Here is a 22,653-nt window from a genome sequence, read left to right as displayed (position 1 = left end):
AGGTTAATTAATATGGTGCTGAAAACTCATAGCTAATTGAATTGTTGTGAAACAGTCCTGACTTCCCTCAGTCTGTGTCACTTGCACCACCATTCACTTAATCACTAAACCCAAGTCATCTTTGATTACTATCTCTCAACCAACTCCTCTATCTAATCAATGATCCTTCTAATTCTGCAAAAAACTTTTGAATTTGAACATTCCTTTCCATTCTCACAACCACCTCAATCTAGGCCCTCTACTTTGGGTAGGTTACTATATTCCAGCTACTCTTGTCTTCCAGGTTTATTCCACTCCACTTCAGCCTTTCTATTTTTGCCAAGTGAATAGTATTTGATCTTGTCATTTCTGTGCTCAAAATTCAAGTATAAATTCATTTTTTAAACTGGCTTTAACAGCTTTAACTCATACTAAACTCCACCACATAATCTGCCCCAGCCACACTTGTTTACTCACTGTCCCCTGAATAATTTTCTAATTTTCCTTCTTCAGGCCTTTGTTCCTGGAGTACCTTCTGCTAAGAACCATCTTTTGAATTCCTCTGCATGTTAGAAGATTAAGCAAAATGTCACCATCTCTGTGAAGACTTCCCTGACACCCCTCCAGAATCGGAAAATAGCCTTTTGTTGTCCTTGCAGAGTGCTTTGATGGACCAGGCTCTCTCTCTCTCTCTCTCTCTCTCTCTCTCTCTCTCTCTTTTTTTTTTATCATAATTATTTGTCTTCTCTCCTATTAGACTGCAGTGCATGCCATGAAGGAAGGGTAGTGGAGTATGATAATAGCAGCTCAAATTTCTGTAACACTTTAGAGTTTACAAAGTCCAATTCCTTGCAATGACCTTAGAAGATCAGCTAAGTGGAGTAGTGAATGGAGTGCTGAGCTGGGAGTCAGGAAGACATGAGTTCAAATCCTGCCTCTGACACTTACCAGCTATGTGACCTTTGACTAGTCAATATGTCAGCTTGAGTTTCCTCATCTGTAAAGTAGGAATGATAATAATATTAGCACCTACCTCACAGAACTGTTGTAAAGATCAAATAAGATAATATTTAGAAAGTGCTTAACAATGTACCTGGCCATAGTAGGTACTCAATATTGTTCCTTTTCTCCTTTCCTTCCCTTACGAGGTAGATGGAGTAAGTATTTTTATCTTCATTTTACAGATGAGGAAATTGAGATTCAGAGAGGTTAAATGACACTCCTAGGATCACATAGCTATTAAGTTTTAAAGCTAGGACTCAAACCTAAGTGTCCTGACTGTAAGCCTACCATGCTGCCTCTTTTTTTTTTTATACTTCTTTCAGTGCTCAGACACACACACGCACACACACACACACACACACACACACACACACGACTGAGTTTGTACCCAGTAGGTCTTTAATAAATATTTGCTAAAATTAAATTAAAATAGTCCACTGCAATTTTATGATTCTGGCACATCAGGACTGCATGAACTAATAACTTTCAAGTTTCCTAATGCATGTATCAGTTATGTAAATTAACTGGTCCCCAGCCCCATAAGATGAAAGAAATGAGGTGGTAAACCAACAAATATGCTAACAAAAAAATGGGAAATACAGAAGTTCAGAGTTGGGGGGTGGGGTGGGGCAAAGGGGACCATCTGGTCCAATCTGTAAATGAAAAAGAATCTCCTCCCCAACACATCCAAATAAGTGGTTATCTAACCTTGGCTTGAAGACTTTCAGTGAGGAAAAAATCCTTAATTCCAGAAGCAGCCCATTTCACTTGTGGATCGCTCCAACTGTTAGGAAGCTTTTCATATCATAAAGCTTTAATTTATTGCTTTTTGATTCATAATCTACATACAAGGTGGGCTCGCCTACATTCTGATCACCTTGGTAGTTGTGTTTCTTTGGAGTGCTTGTACTCTTGGTCATTACAGGATGTAATTTTGAGTTGTTGTAAAAATTAAAACACTTACTAAGAATTTCTGTTGATGTGAAAATCAACTTATCGTCAAGCTTTTTGAGTGTTCTAGGATTTTCCTAAATATTTTCTAAGGGTGTATTTCTTTTTATCACCCACTAACGTGAGGTGGCACGGTGGATAAGGGCGCCAGGCCTGAAGTCAGAAAGACTCATTTTCCTGAGTTCAAATCCAGCCTCAGACACTTAGTAGCCGTGTGATACTGGGCAAATCACTTAACCTTATTTGCCTCAGTTTCCTCATCTGTAAAATGAGCTGGAGAAGGAAATGGCAAACCACTCTAATATCCTTGCCAAGAAAACCCCACATGGGGTCAGGGAGAGTCAGATACGACTGAAACCACTGAACAACAACAAACTACAAGGTTGTAAGCTCACTGTAAGCTCAAAAGGACCCCGTATATCCTCCAATGCCTATTTCATTGTTTTGAAAACAGCAAAGATTTAGTGTTTATTGAACTGAATCTAGATATACTTTTATTTTACATGTAAAGAAGGCTGATCAAATCAAGTTTATGACATTTCTATGTAATAAAATACATAAAGATTTAAAAATTTGTTTTGGTCAGCTTTCACATGCAAAAATAAAAAAAATAGATTTATCAGCATCTGGATGAACAGTTAATTCAAGAAAGTACAAAAATATTTTTAATGAGAGTCTTGCATATTCCACGATTCCGTTTCTTAAAAAAAAAAAAAGAAAAAAAATTGTAAAACCCTAAAGTAACCCCAAAATTTAATTATCATTAATAGTTGGGGACAGATACAAGCACATTTTTAACTATAGCCATAAAATCTAGGGCTGGTAACTGCAAACTAAAGGTCAGAAACAGATTATTTTCTAAAATGTACCTAACTGAATTTAAAAGAAAAAAAAGTGACACCCTTCTAGTTGTATAGCTGACAAATCATGAGGAGATGTTTTCCCCTCATGTCCTTCCTTCTATCTGTAGATACTTGATTCAATGACAAATAAGGACCCCTAGTAGAGGGGATATAGCTCTAATCTATGTGGTAGGCTGAGACGGCCTGTATTTGGATCTAGCTGACACTTCTGTTTCTAAATATGAGTTAAAAAACTGACATTTTAGTGGATAAATCTGTCTCTTTTGAGTATTGTTGGCATGGATTTATTTCCCTAGGATAGATTCTAAATTATCAGATTGGGGATTCCCAACCGGTGGGACACATATTTGGGAACACAAGAACTTTGTCACTGGAGTACAGTAGAGGGAATATTTGATAAATGACTGTATTATCCAACTGCAATATTCCCAGTGGTAGTTAGTGAAACATTCTGCAGAAGATAGGGGCAGAATGGGAAAAGGAGGAAGAGTTAAATTGTATCTAAAAAATTGGAAAGAGACAGTTGAAGGAATAAATCCTACTGACCAAAACCAAATGAATGTGGGGTTTAAAAATGAAACCCTTTTCATACTGAGCTAGGGAAAAAAATCAGCAACAACAGCCCAGTAAAAGATTAACTAATTGATCTCCACAATAACCAGAAACTCTGAATTGATTTCAAACAAATGAAATTACAATACTCTTAATGTACCCTTGGAGAAACATCTCATTATTACTAATGTGCTCAGAGGTTCTAATTCTGTTTATGACAGCTTATCTTAGTGAATCAGGATTCTTGGTCCCCTTCTCAAATCCAAAGCAATAACTGAAGGCTGAATATGATATGCAGGAGTTTCCCTCAAAAAGTATACTTAGAATAAAACTGCTAGTTTACAAGAAACAGAATTAACAGTCTCACTATTATTGGATTGTGTTCTGATAAACATTTAGGAAATTTATGATACTAAAAATGTTATGTACAGAACAGTTTTCTTCGTGAAAAATTAAACCCTTTATTTTATTTCTTATGTGCATGTGCAAGGTAAACTCGATATTTCTTTTCATATTTATTAAGGATTATGAAAAGGTTTACTGAAAGCCAAGAGTTCTGGGGACTAAAAAAAATTGAGGTAAATTGATTTTCAGCTTGTTGAACCTGTACTTATGGTTACCTCACCAAGCTACAGGTATCTTGTGAGGTATAGTCTGAAAGCTCGTCCAGCCTCATCACATATGAAATATTTCAGAACAAGTCCAGGACTTGTTCTCTAAAAAAGCAGGGATTGGCAGGTGAGTACTCCAGGCAGGTATTATATCCCTCACTCTAGACTGTGCAGCCCATAAAAAAGAAATTCTTAGCAACTATAACTGATACAAAGAAACGTGTTTACCTCCCAACCTAAGAGCCTAATAAGGTCCAATAAGTTGGACCATTTTGCATGTGTATGACAGAGGGCACTTGTCTTTGTTTTGCACAGAGTTTTGATTACCAGAAATAATATATAAGATTGCATAAAGATGTCTATTTAGAGAATTGTTGATTATCTATGATAAACTTTTTTTGTTTTTGGCTAGGCAATGGGGTTAAGTGACTTGCCCAGGGTCACACAGCTAGCAAGTGTTATGTATCTGAGGCCGGAGTTGAACTCAGGTCCTCCTGAATCCAGGGCTGGTCCTCTATCCACTGGGCCACTTAGCTGCCCCATATGATAAACTTTAAGTCTTAGATGTATACGCATTTCTCTAGCTGCCAGTTAACACATGCTTAAGAAATGAATCAAATTTCAGCCCAAAGTAGAATATGTTTTAGGAAGGCAAATCTGTTGTTGCTAAGAACAAACAAACAAAATGTTTGACTCATGCTTAGTTTTTGGATCATCAATGCCAGTGGAATAGACTCTTCTATGACTTTAAGCAAGTCCATCAATGACTGTCACTAGAAAAAGATGTGGACATTTTGGAGCTACAATTTTAATGAGATGTCAAAGCTAGCTAGCACTATATTTTATTCCTTTTCATATTTATCTCATTAGTTGCAAGCACTTAAGGAAAAGGCAAGACTAAACCTTAGTTACATTAAATAGTTAAATGAAATCACATTTAGCATTTAAACCCAAAACATCATAGTTCTAAAGGTTATTTCCCCATCCACAGTACTTAAGATATTTTAGGAGTCCTCAAAATCTTTTCTGTTATAATTTAGGCAGCATTGGTTCTCATTAGACACAAGTTCAGATTTTTACCTCCCCCTTTTAGATGGGAATTAATGTTCTTGTAATTGAAGAAAGCTTCTCTTTTTGGTTGTCAGCTCTAAAGCTACCCAAAGGTAAGCAAGTCCAGGTATAATGTGGGATGGATGAGATGCTCTGTTGACCTTGGGATTCAATAACCATTATCTGGTGTGGTTGCCTCAAAGATTTCCTTGGGCTTGTTTTAAGATATACTCATTAAGAAAATGAAAAACATTACTGAAAAGACACTTCTCCTACTAAGCAAAAGGAGCTAGATAAAAGAAACTTTAAAAACTTTGCTAAAGTACTAACTGATTCTATTTGGGCTTTTTCTCAACAAAATATCATTTATTGACAGCTGAGATAAGGAAAGCTTAGGAAAAAGAAACAATATTTGAACCAAATAAATTTTGAATTATTGAATTTTGAATCTGGACATGCAGATACAAGTATATACAAGTATATACAATGCAACTTTTAAATTGACAAAGGGAAAACTAAAAGGAAATTCAGTTTTCAAACTCCAATAAAAGTTACCTGATTGTATGAATACAAGTATGTAAATTTATTTTCAGATTGAAATTGTGGATGCTGTTGGGGAAAATGCAAGTTTTCTTCTTCTACTAATTTTAGGAAGGAATTTCAAATTGAGGGGAAAAAGCAAAAATAGTAGGATATAAAAGGACTCATGGCACAGACATTTCTGTTTTTCCTGGGTTTCCACTCCAAGGGGATTGGAGTAAGAGCTCTTCTAGAAAAGCCCAGCTACCTCCTGCTTTGTCTTGCAGGGATGTCAGCAGTCTGGGTTTGTTGTATCACCCTGTTTCTGAAGGCATGATTATGGCGGCAAAAATCTCCCATTATGACTCTGCTGTAGAATTAGAGCAGGATGAAAGATAATCTGGGAGGATAACCCAAATGTTTTAGAAATCAGCCCTTAGGAAGATGTTCTTTTAAAAAAGTGGCAAAGTTTAATGGCCCCAGTAGGGTATAAGTGTGGCCTGTGGACTGGCCTAAGGCTGTACCAATTGTTCATAAAGCTAGAAAACCTACAGTGCCACTTTCAGTGATGATGAAGACAAAGCATTTGACATTAGCTAGAACAGGAATGACAAGACTGTGTTGTTTAGATAGGGTCAGAAGGTGATTGAATCTGGCTTCATTTAAAAATAATGATGCACAACTCCCAGAGCACTTAGCTGAGTTGCTACAACCTCTCTGGCTTCATGCATGTATTGCATAATTAAGATATAATTGGTAAATCATGCTGGACACAATAGTATCAGTGTTAAGTGTTACAAATAATTCTTCCATTTTACTTGAAGACCTGCCCTCCCCATTCAGTAATGTAATGCGATGGCTCCCACTGCCTCTCCCCTCTCTGACACTCCAGAACTGAGCATGCTCTTCCCCCAACCCTCTCCAACGAACAGACAGAGCAGCCAAGCTAAGAAGGAAGTAGGATGCAGATCTAAGCTGGTACTCTGAACACAGGATAATTTCAAGTACATAATTATTCTGTTAAGAATGAAAAAGAGTCAATGACTGAATAACACTGGCTCACAGGGATCAAGTTTTAAATATGACTTTAACAAATTTTAAAATACAGTTAAGAGATCCACATTTAAAAGAGGTATGAGAAAATATTTTGGGGTTTGGGATATACAGAGAAAAAGGAAAGGAGCATCATGAGTATTAAATGTATCTCTTTATGCTGAGTGACAGCAGGTATCTGCTGACATGGGAATCTGAAGAGGAACAGAATAGGACCAGGCATTTAATGCAAATCAACAACAATAACATCAGTTACCTTCATTACTGGCTGGGCAAAATATTTGGCACTCCAGTCACAGAATCCTGTCTGCATTGTGGCTGAAATGAAACTTTTGTGTCCAACAGTGTCATCTGCATCATCAGTGGTCTTCCAAGAGGAAAGAGAAAGTGAGAGCAAGAGAGAGAGAGAAAGCACAAAGAAATAATTAGCAATCTGGAATCTAAAAAACCATTTCTGTCTGCTCCTTTCTATTTCGTGTTTCATCTCCCCAATTACAAATTCTGATATTATTCTGATATATTTTGTATCTGATTATAACCTATTATTCTACCTTTCCCTATGCCTCAACTCCCCTAAACCCATTCTTTGCCCTTAATGCCTCCACTACATTCACCCTTGGTAAGTTCAAAGGCCATTATTCCTCCTCTCACTTCATTTTCCTCTACCCTTGATTCCCTGCCCCTTTGTCTTATTACCACACACCCCTTGCCAAATCATAGCCCTGAATTATTCACACCATCTAACTTCTAAACACCTATTCACATGCTGCTGAATAGAGCTGGAGGAAGTCACACAACTTCTCCTGACAGGGTACATTATAAATTTATACTGTTCAATTTCATCTGGGCCTTTACTTCAGTAAGGCAATCCTCTGAATTTTCCCTAATTGCTTCCAGGTTCCATTCCCCACAAAGGCTTTTTCAAACCTTCTCTCCTGTCCTCAAAAACTCCTATACCTCTAACTCCTGCCTACCTCCAGCTGAGGACCTGCCCTTTTACTTTACTGAGAAAACTGAGGCCATCTGAGATAAACGTCTTCTTCCATTCTCTTATCTCAAAACACTCTGACATCATGTTCAATTCTCTTGTATTTTCTTCGGGCTCTGACAAAGAAGCAGTCCCTCTCCTTGTTTAGGACAACCTTTCCATGCGCCCTTGATGATATACTCTGAAATCTTAATTATTACTCCTCCCCCTCCCAACCCTCAATCTTCAACATCTCCCTACCTACTGGTTCCTTCTCCACCACAAGCCTTCACTCACACTTCTCTCCCCTCTATTCTTAAAAGAACCTTCATTAAAATCCAACTTTTCAAAGTATTTCCTCTCTTTCTTAGCCAAGCTCCTAAAACCTATTTTATATACTCTGCTTCTATTTTTCCTTCTCTCATTCTTCCACCCTTTGCAATTTGGCATCTAAACTCATCACTTACCTGAAACTGATTTCCTCAAGGCTCTCTAAACTATCAAATCTGATGGCCTTCTCTCAGTCTTAATTGTTCTTGACCTGGGGCATTGGACACTGCTGACTTCCCTCTCCTCCTGGACACTTTCTCTCCTCTCAGTTCTTGTGATTCCACTTTCTCCTGGTTCTCATTACACCTGTATGACTGCTGTCTTTCTCAGTCTCCTTTGGTAGCTCATCATCGATATCATTACCCTAACTCTGGGTTTTTTCTAAGGATTTGTCCTAGGCCCCCTACTCTTCTCTTCCTATACTCTCTCTTACTGAACTCATTGCTTTTTCACAGGTTTAATTAGCAGCTCTACACAGATGACTCAAAGATCTCTATACCCAGCCCCAGGCTCTTCTATGAGCTTCATTCAATTCCACATCAACAATTGCCTATTGTACATTCTGTACCATGTGTCAGAGAGAGTGAGATTTCAAGCACCACAAGTCCAAAACGGAACTCACTATTGGTGTTCCCAAACTTTTCCTTGTTCCAAACTTTCCTATTTCTTCCAGTCTCCCAGGTTCACAACCTACTCTTTATCTCTCACTTTCTTTTTCACCCCCCTCACCTATCTCATCTTCAGTTGCCATTCTTTTTCTCCACACCATTTGTCAGACCCCTTCTCTATTCACACAATTACAGCATTAATTCAGGCCCTCCTCACACCTAGATGACTGGAACAGCTTCCAGTCTCTCTGCACATCAGGCCATCTTCCACATTGCTGTCAAGTGATTTTTCCTTGGGTATGAGATGCTGAGCATGGGATTCCTCTACTCAATCAACTCTAGTGGCTTCCTATTGCTTCTCACTCTATCTTTCTAGTATCACTGAACATCACTCTCCCTCTCACATCATCACTCTCCTGATCCAGCCAAATTAATTTTCCTCTCTGTTTGTTCTTCATGACACTCCATCTCCCTGCCTTTGCAACAGCTGTCCCTTGTGCCTGGAATGAAGTCCTTTTTCATCTTCACTTCACAAAATTGCCTTTTCTTTCAATGTGTAGCTCAAGCATCACCTTGTACATGAAACCTTTCCTGATTCCCCCAACTTCTAGTGACATCCTTCTCTAAATAACTTGCATGTAACTAGCCCTGGCACTCACACCTTAGAAGTACTTCTGGTACTGCAGCCCCTCAATCTGATTGGAAGGTTTCTCCCAGAGCCTCCATTTAAGGAGAGTGCCCAGGACAGCTATTTTCACTTCTCACTGGGCCCCACTCGGGACTTCTGAATCCACAATCCCTTGTGCTGGGTACCTTCTCTCACCTCCACTCCTACTTTTCAGTATCCTTTTATGTGCTGTCTTCTCCCATTAGAATGTAAGGTCCTTGAGGGCAGGGACTGTCTTTGATTAACAGGCACATATAATAAAGCCTTGATAAATTTTTGTTGACTGACTCAACTCACTTTTATTTATTCTTTGTATTTAATCTGTTTATACTCATATATATGCTGGCTACTTCCCACATTAGAATATAAGATTCTTGTGAGTACAGATTGTTTTCTTTATTATATGTATATCCTCAATACCTAATACAGTGCCTGGAACATAGTACTGCTTAATAAATACTTACTGACTGATTCCCTAATGATAAGCAACTGGACTTGGAAAATCCAGAAGAGGGGATAAAATAAAAAAGAACAGTTTCTTCAGGTAAGATTTAAAACTTAATTATGGCAGCAACTCTAGTGATGTGTCTGTGCTGGGACAATCAAACAAAATGTCTGTTGTTAGCTATGCCAAAATTGGAGTCCAGAAATGTTAGCCAATGATAAACACAAACACAAACTTACATCTGGCTTGATTTCTTGATTAGATTGGCAGATGAAGCAGCAGCTGCCATTATGTCAGGTTTCATCCACAGGAGAGCTAAGCTTCACACTTGGTACCATTTGGCAGTCTCTACTACTGAGCAGTCTAGGCATGGAGTAGCAGGTGGTATTCTTAGTTAGGAACAAGGTACAGTTGCAGAATGACATTTGTAAAACTTTGTCCACCACCTGCCGGCATCATGCTTAGCCAGTATGATGGCTACTTTTTAATCTATGGGGCACAATGATTCTCTTCCCAGTTATTCTTCTTCTCTTTTCATCAATCGACTCTGCTGACCCCTACACTGTTCAGAGGTCTAGAATGCATCACCAAATACAATCGTACTACAGGCCCACTCATTTTACATAGATGTATTTGGTGTAACCTGAAATTTCTTTTTAGTTCCAGTGACCTTAGCATAGGAAGCCAGAAAATATTTTTCAAGAATCATTTTATGATCATGTAGTAGACATGATCCCGACAAATCACGTCCTCACCATGCAAATTAAAACATGAAAGCTCTCTCTTCAGAATGTCTTTTGAACTGTATTGAGAAGGAAATAGTATCAGTTTGTGCAGAAGACTTCAGTGTTTAAAAAAAAATAACCTGCTCAGATTAAATAATTCTATTCAATAGCTGTGGTTAACATTGCCATACCAAGTGTTTCTTCAGGAAGAAGGAAAATCAATTTTACTATTTGGGTTTATTTTATGGAAGTTGCCAAGAACAGAAGAAATGAGACTAGTGGTGACAGCAATAAGACAAATGCACACTGCAATATTCATAAAGGATATGATAGCTCAAACAATAGGGTAGATATGTATGCAAAAGACAAAGAAAGGAAGGGGTAATCTGACTAAATGGACTAACCAAAAAGTTGAAAGAGCTGTAGGAAGTAATCCTAGCTCCGTGTGTTACAAACTGACACGAAGTTAAATCCTGATGCCCTTCTTCCAACACCTGAGAAATATGGACTCCAGCTCTTACCTATGAACTAATTAGAATGGTTGTAAAAAACTGACAGGAAAATGAGCCCCCAGAAGGCTCTGTCAGATAGTAAAGGGGGTTGTTGTTTACCTGATCTGGGCCCTTGTCAAACATCTTTCGTGTCCTGGGGAACTGGTGGGAGTGAGGTGTATACTGCACACCCATGGCACCCACATTAGCTGGTCTGCCTGATGGGATGTCCCGACTGCCTGGCTGCTTAGTCACATCATTGGTCAGGCTGGAGCTGCTGGTACTGGATGTTGGAGGAGAGCCTCTGCCAAAGGGAGAAGTATAAGAGATGAATATGATGTTTTACATAAAACTTCTTACTTAAAATGAAAGCTTTCATTATCTCCCCACCTAGATCTCATAGAGACCCTAAGAGGTCATTAGGTCTAGCCCCTATAGTCTCTCAGCATATACTGTGTTAAATTACTGAACATTATTATTACTGAGAACACTTTAATTCCTTTTCCAACTAAGTCTTTTTCACAGAAAATTAGTATACCAATATGTAGGCTAAGAACTAACTGAATTAACAAATGAATCATTTCTATTCTTATCAGTAAGGAATACAGAATAATTTACTATGTTTTATCTGCATTTGTCATGCAACTAAATTGCTCCCTGAGGTACAAAACTGTCACAGGGAAAAGTCTTCCTGTAAGTTTTCTAATTGGGGTATCCTGATGTTGACTTCTACAATTTTATAGGAACACTAAGGAGACCTTTAATTGTTGTACTATATGCAAACAATGGATTGACCTCAACTGGGAGAAGAACTCTGGGAATGGAGGAAAATATACTTTCCTCCTGCTGGGAGGAAGGGTATGGAAGATGGAGATGGGGAAGAAATACACAAAAATATAAAAAGGGAGCATATCATCTGAGAGAGAAAGTACTAAGAAAAAATAAATCATATTTATTTTTCTAAATCAGTAAGATAACTTACCCTACTTGGTGAATGTGCATGCCCTTGTTGGTAGGGCTAGCTGGGGCAGACTGAGTAAGAGAAGAAGTATCAAGGATGCGCTGAGGACGGGCATTGACAGTGGCCTATAGAAAAAAGGGACAAACGGTATGAAAGATTAATCAATTAATCTGCAGGTATTTGTTAAGAATCTCCTAAGTGCCAGGCACAAATATAATGAATCCTTCCTTCCAAGGAGCTTACATTCTAATGGGGGAGATAACAAGGACACAGGTAAGCAGAAGGACTGAGAGAGGGACTGAACCAGTGATTCCACTGGTGGAGGAAACTTCCTATACCTACCATGCAGGTTGAACCTTCTTGGTAACTTTCAGACTTTCAGAGTTGCCTAGGGAACTGGGAGGGTAAGTGAATTGCCCAGGGTCACACAGCATATAAGGATATATCCAGAATAAATATGGCAAGGATAAATACAAATGACTACATAGTCATTAAGCACCATGTAGTTTGGAAGGGAGGGCACTGGCAATTTAGGGAATCAGGGAAGACTTCATAGGAGGGAGTGCATGAGCTGTGGCTCGAAAGAAGAGAGGGATTCTCTGAGGTAAAGGTGAGGAGGGAGTGCATTGGTCAAGGGTAATAATCCCTTCTCAGTTTACAAGATAAAAGTACAAGGTTATTGGTTCCATTATAGGGCTCTACAACTACATACTAATAAGCATTTTTAAAAAGAATTTTGTCTGTAAAAACAAACATGAGTTGTTCACAAAATGCAATTCTTGATATTTACTTGCTTTATTGTTTTTAAATTCTAAACCAAACTGATCTAATAAGTAATTATTAAGTGCATACTCTGTGCAAGGCTAAGTACTAAGTACTCTGTACTAAGCGCTGGGTGTGCAAAGATAAAATGAAAAGCAGTCCCTGTTCTTACAATCTACTAATTGTTTAGCTGGGATCCAATAAGCCCTAACTATAGCAATTATTAACAAACTAGTTATGTACTACCTTAGTTTAGACTTTTCATCACCTCTTGTTTGAACTACTGCAATGGCCTCCTAAGGAACCTCCTTTGCTTCCACTGCTCTCCCCTCTAATTTCTAGCTTCAAAAATAATCTTCCCAGGGCAAAGGTTTGAACATGTCACTGCCCTGTGCACACACACACACACACACACACACACACACACACACACACACACACACACAAATTTGGTGGCTCTCTATTGCCCCAGAATAAAATTCAAACATCTTACCCTGGCATTTAAAGCCCTCTACCATCTGGCTCCTACTTACCTTTTCCAGCTTTAATTCATGATACTACTCAATACACTCTCTGTGTTCTAGCCAAACAGGCTCCTAGCTGTTTCCTGGACTTGGCTTTATACCCAGTTGTAAATGTTTTTTTCCTGTCTCAAACTACTTTGCATTTACTTATCTGTGCATACACAAGCTTCCAGAGATTGTTTTCTTACTGACTTGGTATGCCCCACACTAAACACAGTGCCTTGTACATATTAAGTGTTTAATAAATATGTTGAATTGAAAAAAAAAGTTACAAAGTAGTTAGAAATTAAACAAAGCCAAAATTACAAGGGTGGAGAGAAAGCTTCTAATTTCCTGATCAACGGTGAGCTGTCCCTCCTCAAATACTGTGAAAGTACTTCGTTTGAAACTCTCCTTTGCCCCTATCACATACAAGCATGTGTTATAATTATTTATGTGTATGACACATCCCTGTCCAACCTCTTCCAGTGCAGGGATGGATTAGATGTTGGAGCAGACACTAATTATGAGACTATCATAATGATCTAGGTAAGAGACCATGACAGCCTAAGGTGGTAGCCTTGGGGGATGTTGTGGAGGTAGAATTGACAAGAGTTCACACATAATTGGGTACGGGGAATAAGGTAAAGGCAAAGTTGAGGAAATTTTTGAGATTGAAAAACTGGGTGACTAGAAGGATGTTGGTGCCCACAAAAGAAATATGGAAGCATTTGGATGTGGAATAAGTGTAAGAGAATATAATGGAAAGCCACCTGAAGTCTGAGGACAAAGATATGCTTATGCAAACAAAATCCACTGAAACATACTATAAGTGAAAGTACTTGATTTAAGGCTACTTCCCATCCCTACCTTTCCCAGGGCTATACTCCCTTTTAGAAGAGTGGTTTGTCTGGAGCAAATTCTCAACTTTCATTTCTCCTCTTTTTCCCCCTCTCAGATGTCCAAGCTCTCACACTCACTTTAGCTTTCAGACAAATCCTCTTGAACATTGTGGTTCTCATTTTGAGGAGGCATGAGTAGTGGCAGACTCATTATAATACTGTACATCATGTATTCTTCAAAAAGAAAAAAGCAGACTGTGTATGCTCTGAAGAATAAAGCTGGGCACCTGAGGTTGCCTTCGAATGTATTATCTTCTGTTCTTGTTCAAAGCCATATGAGTACTATATCTCTTGCTCCTTCCTGAAAACATAGCTTTTTTAAGAATTTTTTTAATTTTAATTTTAATTTAATTTTAATTTTTTATTTTTATATTTTATTTTAATTTATTTTTATTTTATTTTATTTTTAAGAATTATTTTGCCTTTGCTGTGAATGGGACAAAGTTAACTATGTCATGGAAATAATTATTTGGGAATAGAAAGAGAAGATATATATTAGAAATAGTACCTAAGACTATAATTATGCCAGAAATTGGGACCCATGTCCCAAACTAGACCTCTGTCATTGAAGTTGATTTGTATTCATTTAGCTCCCTAAAGAGATTTATAAAATCCTTGGAGAATTTGGGCTGTGGGGAACAACTACAATAAAGGGCTCTCTAGTATTTTTTTTCTTGAAGAGAAAAAGAATTCATCTTGAACCGCAAAACAAGCTCTCGTGTCTCAATTCCGTGACTTAGTGATGTGAGAAAACACTTGTTCATCTTAAAATAATTTATTTCATGCCACAGAATTTTTTTCTTTCTGTATTCTTTCTTCATCAAAAATACTTACCAGAGATTTTTGCTTATAATGCCTGAATTTTTTTTAAAATCTAGGTACAGTAGGAACAGTAAATTTTGAATACCTGCCCCTGGTTGAAAGAGTATAGACCAGGAATTACTTATGGATGTTCTGATCTGAATATATGCGACATGTAACTAGAGAAGTAAGTGGAAGGGTAATTAAGCCTCAGGCCTTCTGGGGGAGCAGCTTGATGGAGCCATCCTGGGAAGTTACTTCATTAATGAGTCATACACATGAAGCTCTACTTAAAGGATCCAAGACTTTCTATAATTGTATCCAACTGTGTTGCCATTAGCATTTGGAGAAACCAGAAGTGTCAATCATTTTCATTTCTGTTTTTATTTTCTCTATTTTATGGGCTCAAAACATTTTCCACCAAATTTGCTTTGGTGCTAAACCCTATGGATAATGGGAAAATAGTCAGTGTTGTAAAGCTTCCTTCCTCTGGGGCTTGTAGGGTTTGAAATTCCAACACAGGGGAAAAAAAAGCTGTGCCAGCTTCAGACGTGGCACCTGGGAGAACAGGGCTTCTTTGTTTTAGGATTTAATACAGATCTGGAAACCTGAAGTCTGCTTTGGGATTATAAAGGGTAGGGAAATGATAAACCAACAAGACTGTTTATTGGCAAGAAGATTACCTTTTTTAAAAACCTAGACTTTGCAAAGATTTTTCTTTTTTAATAATCACCCAGCACAGTTTTAGGGGAGGAGCTCAGACTACTCTGGCCACCCAAAGTCATTAGATTTCAAAGAACCTATGACACCCACACAGAATGATGACTTAGTTTTAAGGGACACAGCTGAAGAAACAGAGAATGTCAGATTAAAAAAAACCAAACCAAACCAAACCAAAAAACCTATTTAACAAGACCTTGAATTTGGCAACTTCCTGCATATCTCTATTTCTTCTTGAATACATAACTCAACTTCCAAGAAATATAATTCTTCATTCATAAATGTCAATTAGTAGTTAGGAACTTTGGAAAGACAACCAGGTCCATAGATTTAAAATGCAAGACAAATTAATTACACAATCCTTCATTTAAATAGCATCAGAGCTTCCAGGATTCAGTTTAACAAACATTTATTAAGTCTCCTTGCTGTGTACAGAGCACTGAATTAGTCAGAATTGGGGAGAAAACAAAGTTAAGGTTAGACAATGTCCCTGGCTCACAGGATATGGCACATACACAGAATATTACAATAGAAAAATAATACATCAGAGAGGTACAAAATGCTATTTGGACAGCAAAAGGAGGTTGCTAAGGTCACAAATGAAATAAAGTTCCTTAATATTATAAATAAAGGTTTTCTCCCCTGTAGAATGTAAGCTCCTTGAAGGCAGAGACTTTTAATTTTTGTCTTTGTATACTGGGTCGCTGACACAGTAAGAGACACAAAAGCACTAAACAAATGTGTACAGAATTGAATCCTTGCCCGTAAGTCTGGAAATTGTGATTAAAAAAAAACAACAACTGCCCACCCCTACTGGAATGAATTATCTCCATAGTGGAACCTATCCAATATGAGTACTTTTGAGTCAAATTCTTCAGTTTATTTTCTCTTAAGTATGCAAATTGCTCGATCACCTCACATCCCTCTTCTCCACTCCCAAAGTCTGAAGAGAATCATATTTCAGATAAATAAAGGGGAGAAACTTAAACTAAGAAACTGTCATTTCATTTCATATTGCTCATTTGGGAATAATTTTTGACTGCTCTTCTCCACACTTTCAGAAAAGTGGTTGAAGGCAGAGGAGGAATACTTCGTTGTTGAACCAGAAAACGTCACCAAAATTCAGCAACCTTTCAATTACTTAAGGAATATAAAAGCTCCAACAATCACTGCCTTAGACTGACTCATTACCCAAACTTCTCAGACACTCAGGAGATGATCCCACTCTGAATATGCCATTCCATTCTACTCTGTGGATTCATCAGCCCCCACAATATCTGCAATGAAGTCCCAACAAAAAAAATGAGTAGGAGTTACTGGGTTCTTAACTCACTTTTCTACTTCAAGGCTTCCCAACATCACAAAAGAGTAGGATTTCAGCCTTGGATGAATGGAGTTTTGGTTTTTCCTGGCTTCTCTTATATAGCTGGATCATTGCTATTCTTTTAGAAAGTAAACTAAAGTAATTTTGCTTTAAGTTATTTGAAAGGACAAGTAGCTCTTTACTAGTTCAGTTAACATCTATTACTTTTTACTTAGAGTACTAGCACCATACATGAGGATTTCTGCTGGCTGCATATGTTGACTCAGAAAATCACATATTAACATTATCTATGTTTCATTGTATTTATATTTATTTTGTTAAATATTTCCCAATTACATTTTAATCTGGTTCCATGGGAGGAGTGTCAAGCTGTGTGTATGACACCTCTGACTTAAATTTGGCATCATGGTTAGAGAGTAGGTCTCAGAGCCATTAACACATATACTGCCCATGTGATCCCACACAAGTCACTTAACTTCTCAGTGCTCTAGGTAATTCTCTAATACTTTAAATTTCAGAGAAGGTGGTAATCTGCATGGGAAGGAGTTCCCTTAACCAATGAAATCACAGGTCCAGTTACTATCCCTATTCTTGTTTTTGTTTTATCAGTCTTTTGGAACAGAAATACTTAATGACTATATTTATTTTAGGGAAGATCTAAAGTGAAATATCTATTTCAACAAAGAAGTATGGATAAAAAGGAGCTGCCCAAGAGATATTTTCAGATTCCAGATCTCAGTGAACTAGGTGCTCTTTGAACCTGAATAGATGAGAACTTATCCATAAATCTTCCTCCTTTTCAATTCTTGCTTTTGTTTTTCTATGTATACTTTATCCTGGGTTTACCCACCTTAATAAATGGCACCATCAAGTTCTTTTAGTATCTTGTGGCTATCAATGAAGCACTCAGACTGTTATCCATCCTTTTTCTTAGGTAATAGGTCCATTTCCCTTTCTCATCACATATAACCCTTGTGGATGCCTTCTATTCTTTACCTCCCAACAAATCTTTGTGGCTGTACCCTACTTACATCAGCACTGAATCTTTCCATTTTATTTTGGGTCACTTGCAAACTTTTTTTCTTCCAAGACCCTGGAGTTCCCTGAATGGCAGCCATCAGAAGAAGAATATGGTAGTTAAACAGATTATTAAACATACTTACTGTTATGGATGGATTGCCCATTACATTTTTGTGTTTGAAAAACTTCTAAAGATACACACACACACACACACACACACACACAATTTTAAAGCTGTATTTTGTTTGAGTCTAAAGCTTTTTCCACACTATAGAAACTTACATTTTATGAAAATAGTCATAAAGATAAGAAAATGTTATTTGGATAAGTAATTGCTTATGCATGCCTGGTCTCCATTTTAAAATTAGTGTTCATGTGCAACTTTTTTCATTCTTTTGAAATCTTTCCCCTTTAGAGGTATCTTGAAAAATGAATCCTGAGTTCCCTTTAAAATTATGTCCCCTTCAGCACAGCTTCCTTCTGTATGTATTTGATAAGGTTCAGCAGCTCTTCCCAACTTCATTTTCTCAAGTATTGTTACCATTTATTTAAATAATACAATGTAAATTTAAGTGTCAGACTCCAAATATCATCACTGATGAGAACACCAAAGATATACCTGAAGTTTTTTTCACTTACCATCCATTTGTTATCCTCTTATTAATTTACTGATTATGATTACTGATGTTCTCTCAACTGTCTGGATCAGCTGTGTCTCTTGCCAATCTCCGCATGGTATTTTACCCTCAATTAATAAAAATTGTGAGGTGATATACTATTTCATTATTACGGCATAGCAGAAAAAATGCCAGATACAGTCTTGGCAGACTTCGGTATGAATCTCAGCTCAGATATTTATTGGTTATTGACTATGGGAAAGTCACTTACCTTCTTTCAATCCCTATTCTCATCTGTGAAATGGAGATAACAATATATATGCTACTGCACTGAGTTGCAAGATTTGTGAACCCTGAAGAAAGTTATCAGTCAATCAATATTTATTAAGTGGTATTATGTGCCAGGCACTGTCCTAGTTGCTGGGGATACAGTACAAAGAATAAAACTGTTCCTACTCACAAGAAGCTTACATTCTAATGAGAGAGAGAACAAGTACCTATATAAATACATGCAGTGTCAATATGAAATGAATAAATACAACATATGTAGAGGAGTTAAATATACTAGAAAGGCTTCATGAAGAATATGGTGCTTGAGCTGCATCTTAAAAGTCTAGGAGGAACTCTAAGAGATTGTGGGAAGGAAAGCATGCCAGGCACATGGGACAGCCAGTGTGATGGTGGAGAATTAGGAGCTGGAGTACTGGGTATGAAGATAAGAGAAAAGGTCAGTTTGGCTGGATTTCAGAATGATAGAGGAAGAGTAATATACAATAAAACTAGAAAGATGTTGGGGCCAGGTTGTTAAGGGTTTTAACAGCCAAACAGAGGAGTTTATATTTTATCCTAGAGGCAAAAGGAAGCCACTTGAATTGATTGAATGAGGGAGTCAAATAGACAGATCTGCACTTAACGAAAATCACTCTAGCAGCTGTGTGTAGGACAGACTACAGTGGAGAGAGCTATGAGGTAGGGAGACCAATTAGGAAGCTGGTTCAGAAATCTAGGTGAGAGGTAATGAAGACCTGAAATAAGGTGGTAGCTGTGGGGAGAGGAGTCAGATGCGAGATATGCTGATGGTGGTGCTGTTGGCAGAAATAGGGAAGAGAGATGGATGGGTAGGGGAGAATGATAATCAGCTCAGGTTTTGTGTGTGTGTGTGTGTGTGTTGTGTGTGTGTGTGTGTGTGTGTGTGTGTGTGTGTGTTTTGGTGAGGCAATTGGAATTAAGTGACTTGCCCAGAGTCACACAGCTAAGTGAGTGTTATGTGTCTGAGGCCGTATTTGAACTCAGGTCCTCCTGACTCCAGAGCCAGTGCTCTATCTGCTGCACCACCTAGCTGCCCCTTCAGCTCAGTTTTACAGTTTTACAGGTATTATGGAATTGAAGCACAAAGGAGAGACTGGGGTTGGAAATGTACGTGTGTATGTATGTGTGTGAGTGTGTATATAATATATATACACACACATACACACATACATGTCTATATATGTACTTATGTATATTTTTGAGTCATCTGCATAGAGATATTAATTAAACCCACGAAAGCTGAGAATCCATGTTACCGAGAGAGTGTAGAGGGAGGTGGAAAGAAAAATTAAGACATAAGCAAGGTGGATATCCACAGTTACAGGGTATGATCTGGATGATGAACAAGCGAAGGAGACAAAGAAGGAGCAGTCATACAGGTAGGAGGAGAACAAGGAGAAGAGTATCACAAAAACCCAGAGAGGACAAAATATCTGGTAGGAGAGGGTGGTGAGATGTCAAATGCAGCAGCTAGATCCAGGGGGATTAGGATTGAGAAAAGACTATCAGATTTGGAAATTCACAGATTGATGGCAATTTTGAAGAAATTAATTTCCATTGAGTAACGAGATCAGATGCCAGATTATAAAGGGTTAAGGAGCAAATGAGAGGAGACGAAACCAAGGCAGCAAGTATATAAAGCTTTTTTTAAAGTTTGGTTGAGAAAAGGAAGAGACATATAGGATGACAGCTTGAGGGGATGGTGAGGTCTAATGAAAGTTTTTTCAAGGAGGTGGGTAGAGCTGGAAATATTTGAAGGCAGTAGGGAAGGAATTTGTACATAGCGATGGTTGAGAGGTGATTGAGTATGCAGTCTCCTGGGGAAAATGGGAGGGGATAGCATTAGTACACATGTGGAGGGGTTGGTTTTAGCAAGGAGGAGGGCCACCTCTTTGTCAGAGACTGGGGAAAAAGGAGGAGAGAGAAGGGGATGATGGCAGGGGGGTTTGAAATGAAGAAGGCGAAAAGAAGGAGCTCACCTCGAATGGCCTCAATTTTCTCAGTAAAGTAAGAGGCAAGGTCCAAGAGGAGGTTTGGAATAGCTTCTGTGGGAGGTGAGACAGGGAATCAATTAGGGAGGAATACACAAATGTGAAGCACTAGACAAATGTGAGTAATTATTATTGTGATGTAATGTTTTATAAATGAGCCTGTCCTCTAAACTGGTGTTGTCCTTGGCTGGCATGTCTTTCTACTTGGCAAAAAGAACAAGTTTTTGGTGGATGCCATAGTTTCTAGAATGTTTTCATCCTCCTCATTTTGTTGACTTTTGTATCGGTTAAAAGTTTCTAAGAAATGGTGATGGGGTCATTATCTTTACTTTTGTCTACTTCTGACCTTGCAAAGTCAACTGACCACTTATTTAAACATGTGTTGGAGCTTCTGCAGTGCAAATAATGTCATCTTTTATCTTTATTCCTTCTATTTTAACCTTTTCTTTTTTCTTTCTTTTTTTTTTCTTTTTAGTGAGGCAATCATGGCTAAGTGACTTGCCCAGGGTCACCACAGCTAGTAAGTGTCAAGTGTCTGAGGCCAGATTTGAACTCAGGTCCTCCTTGACTACAAGGCCAGAGCTCTATGCACTGCACCGCCTGACCTTTTCTTTAACTAGGAGATGATGTGACTCCACAAATAGTCATTTGGAAAAAAGACTCTCACATTGGTACTCAATCATCTTCATTCTGGTGAGATATACTCAGTTCCACTTGTAGTGTTGCTCCGTTCTTTCCCCAGAAAATAAGCTATCAAAGACTACTAAGAGTCAGATTTTGAATAAAGGAATAAAAACTATCAACAAACATAAAAAAAGTTCCAAAGCACTAATAATAAAAGAAATGCAAATTAAAAGGTCTTTGAGGCTCCACCCACACTCATCAGATAGCAAAGATGACAAAAACAGGAAAATGACAATTGCTGGAAGAGCTCTGGAAGGATAAGAATACTAATGACCTGTTAGTGGGTACAAACACTCTGGAAAGCAATTTGGAACTATTTAAGGCAATAAACTGCACCGGTGATATCAATACTGTGCATAAATCCCAAAGAGGCCAAAGTCAGAAGGGTTGAACTTATATATCAAAAATATTTAGAGCAACATTTTTTGTTGTAGCAAAAAACGGGAAACAACGTAGATGCCCATCATCGGGGAATGGTTGAACAAATTATGCTGTGTGAATGTAATGGAAACAAATAACAATACAATCAGTTTAGAGAAACCTCAAAGACTTGAATGGATACAATATGAAATGAGTTGAATCAGGAGAACAAGTTTTATAGTAACATAAGACAAAACAACTTTGAAAGATTACAGAACTCAGATCAGAGCAACCAACTGTGACTAGAGAAGGGTTCTGATGTTAGCCACCACTTGGAATAATGATGATGGGCTAGAGGTAAAGAATGACACAGATTTTCAGATATGGCCAGCGTACTGAATTATATTGCTTGACCATATTTATGTGTTGCAAGAAGAAGTTGCTTTTCGGGAGGAGACAGTTAGTGAGGGTTGTGACATGAATGCAAAAAAAAATTTAAAAGGATTGGTTAAATAAGCACACAGAAAAAAATCAGATTTTTTTTTTACTGTTAAACTTAAAGCAATAATAAAAACCAAACTAACAAGTTAACAGTTTACTGTATAATCTTCTTTTTTGTTCTTGTACATTGGAATGTTCATGCCTTTTGATGATTTTAAATTTCATAACAAAAAAGAAAGTTTAAATTTAAAATGGTAAGTATTCCTTTGTATAGGTACAAGACTTTTTAGTAGTGCTTAAGAAATCTTTGGCCTCTCTCATTCCTGGACGTTGAAGCACATATTACAGGTTTTTTGGTTTGTTTTTTTTTTGCTATACTCCCTTGGTCCTACCTTCTTATTGAAATCACAGAGTAGCAAAGTATATGCTGACTTAGTTTGATGAG

General features: G+C 37.8%; 1 protein-coding gene across 5 annotated transcripts in view; it reads right to left on the bottom strand.

The window, feature by feature from the left end:
* The window catches only part of RPTOR (regulatory associated protein of MTOR complex 1), a 508,936-nt gene that overhangs the window by 74,262 nt on the left and 412,021 nt on the right, over nt 1–22,653 (bottom strand). For 3 of the 5 annotated variants that reach the window (XM_078155853.1, XM_078155851.1, XM_078155852.1), the window contains exons 22-25: nt 20,712–20,777; nt 11,796–11,899; nt 10,934–11,117; nt 6,837–6,947 (exon numbers count right to left, since the gene is read on the bottom strand). In XM_078155853.1, coding sequence (XP_078011979.1) covers nt 6,837–6,947; nt 10,934–11,117; nt 11,796–11,899; nt 20,712–20,777 — 465 coding nt within the window. The remainder of the gene's footprint in view (nt 1–6,836; nt 6,948–10,933; nt 11,118–11,795; nt 11,900–20,711; nt 20,778–22,653) is intronic. The other 2 variants (XM_078155854.1, XM_021000754.2) reach the window with 1 other exon arrangement.

This window comes from Phascolarctos cinereus, unplaced genomic scaffold (genome assembly GCF_003287225.1).
Source record: "Phascolarctos cinereus isolate Bilbo 61053 unplaced genomic scaffold, phaCin_HiC Scaffold_5;HRSCAF=322, whole genome shotgun sequence".
Taxonomy (NCBI): Eukaryota; Metazoa; Chordata; class Mammalia; order Diprotodontia; family Phascolarctidae; genus Phascolarctos; species Phascolarctos cinereus.
The sequence above is the reverse complement of the archived record's forward strand: the minus strand, read 5'-3'. Positions and strand labels throughout refer to the sequence as shown.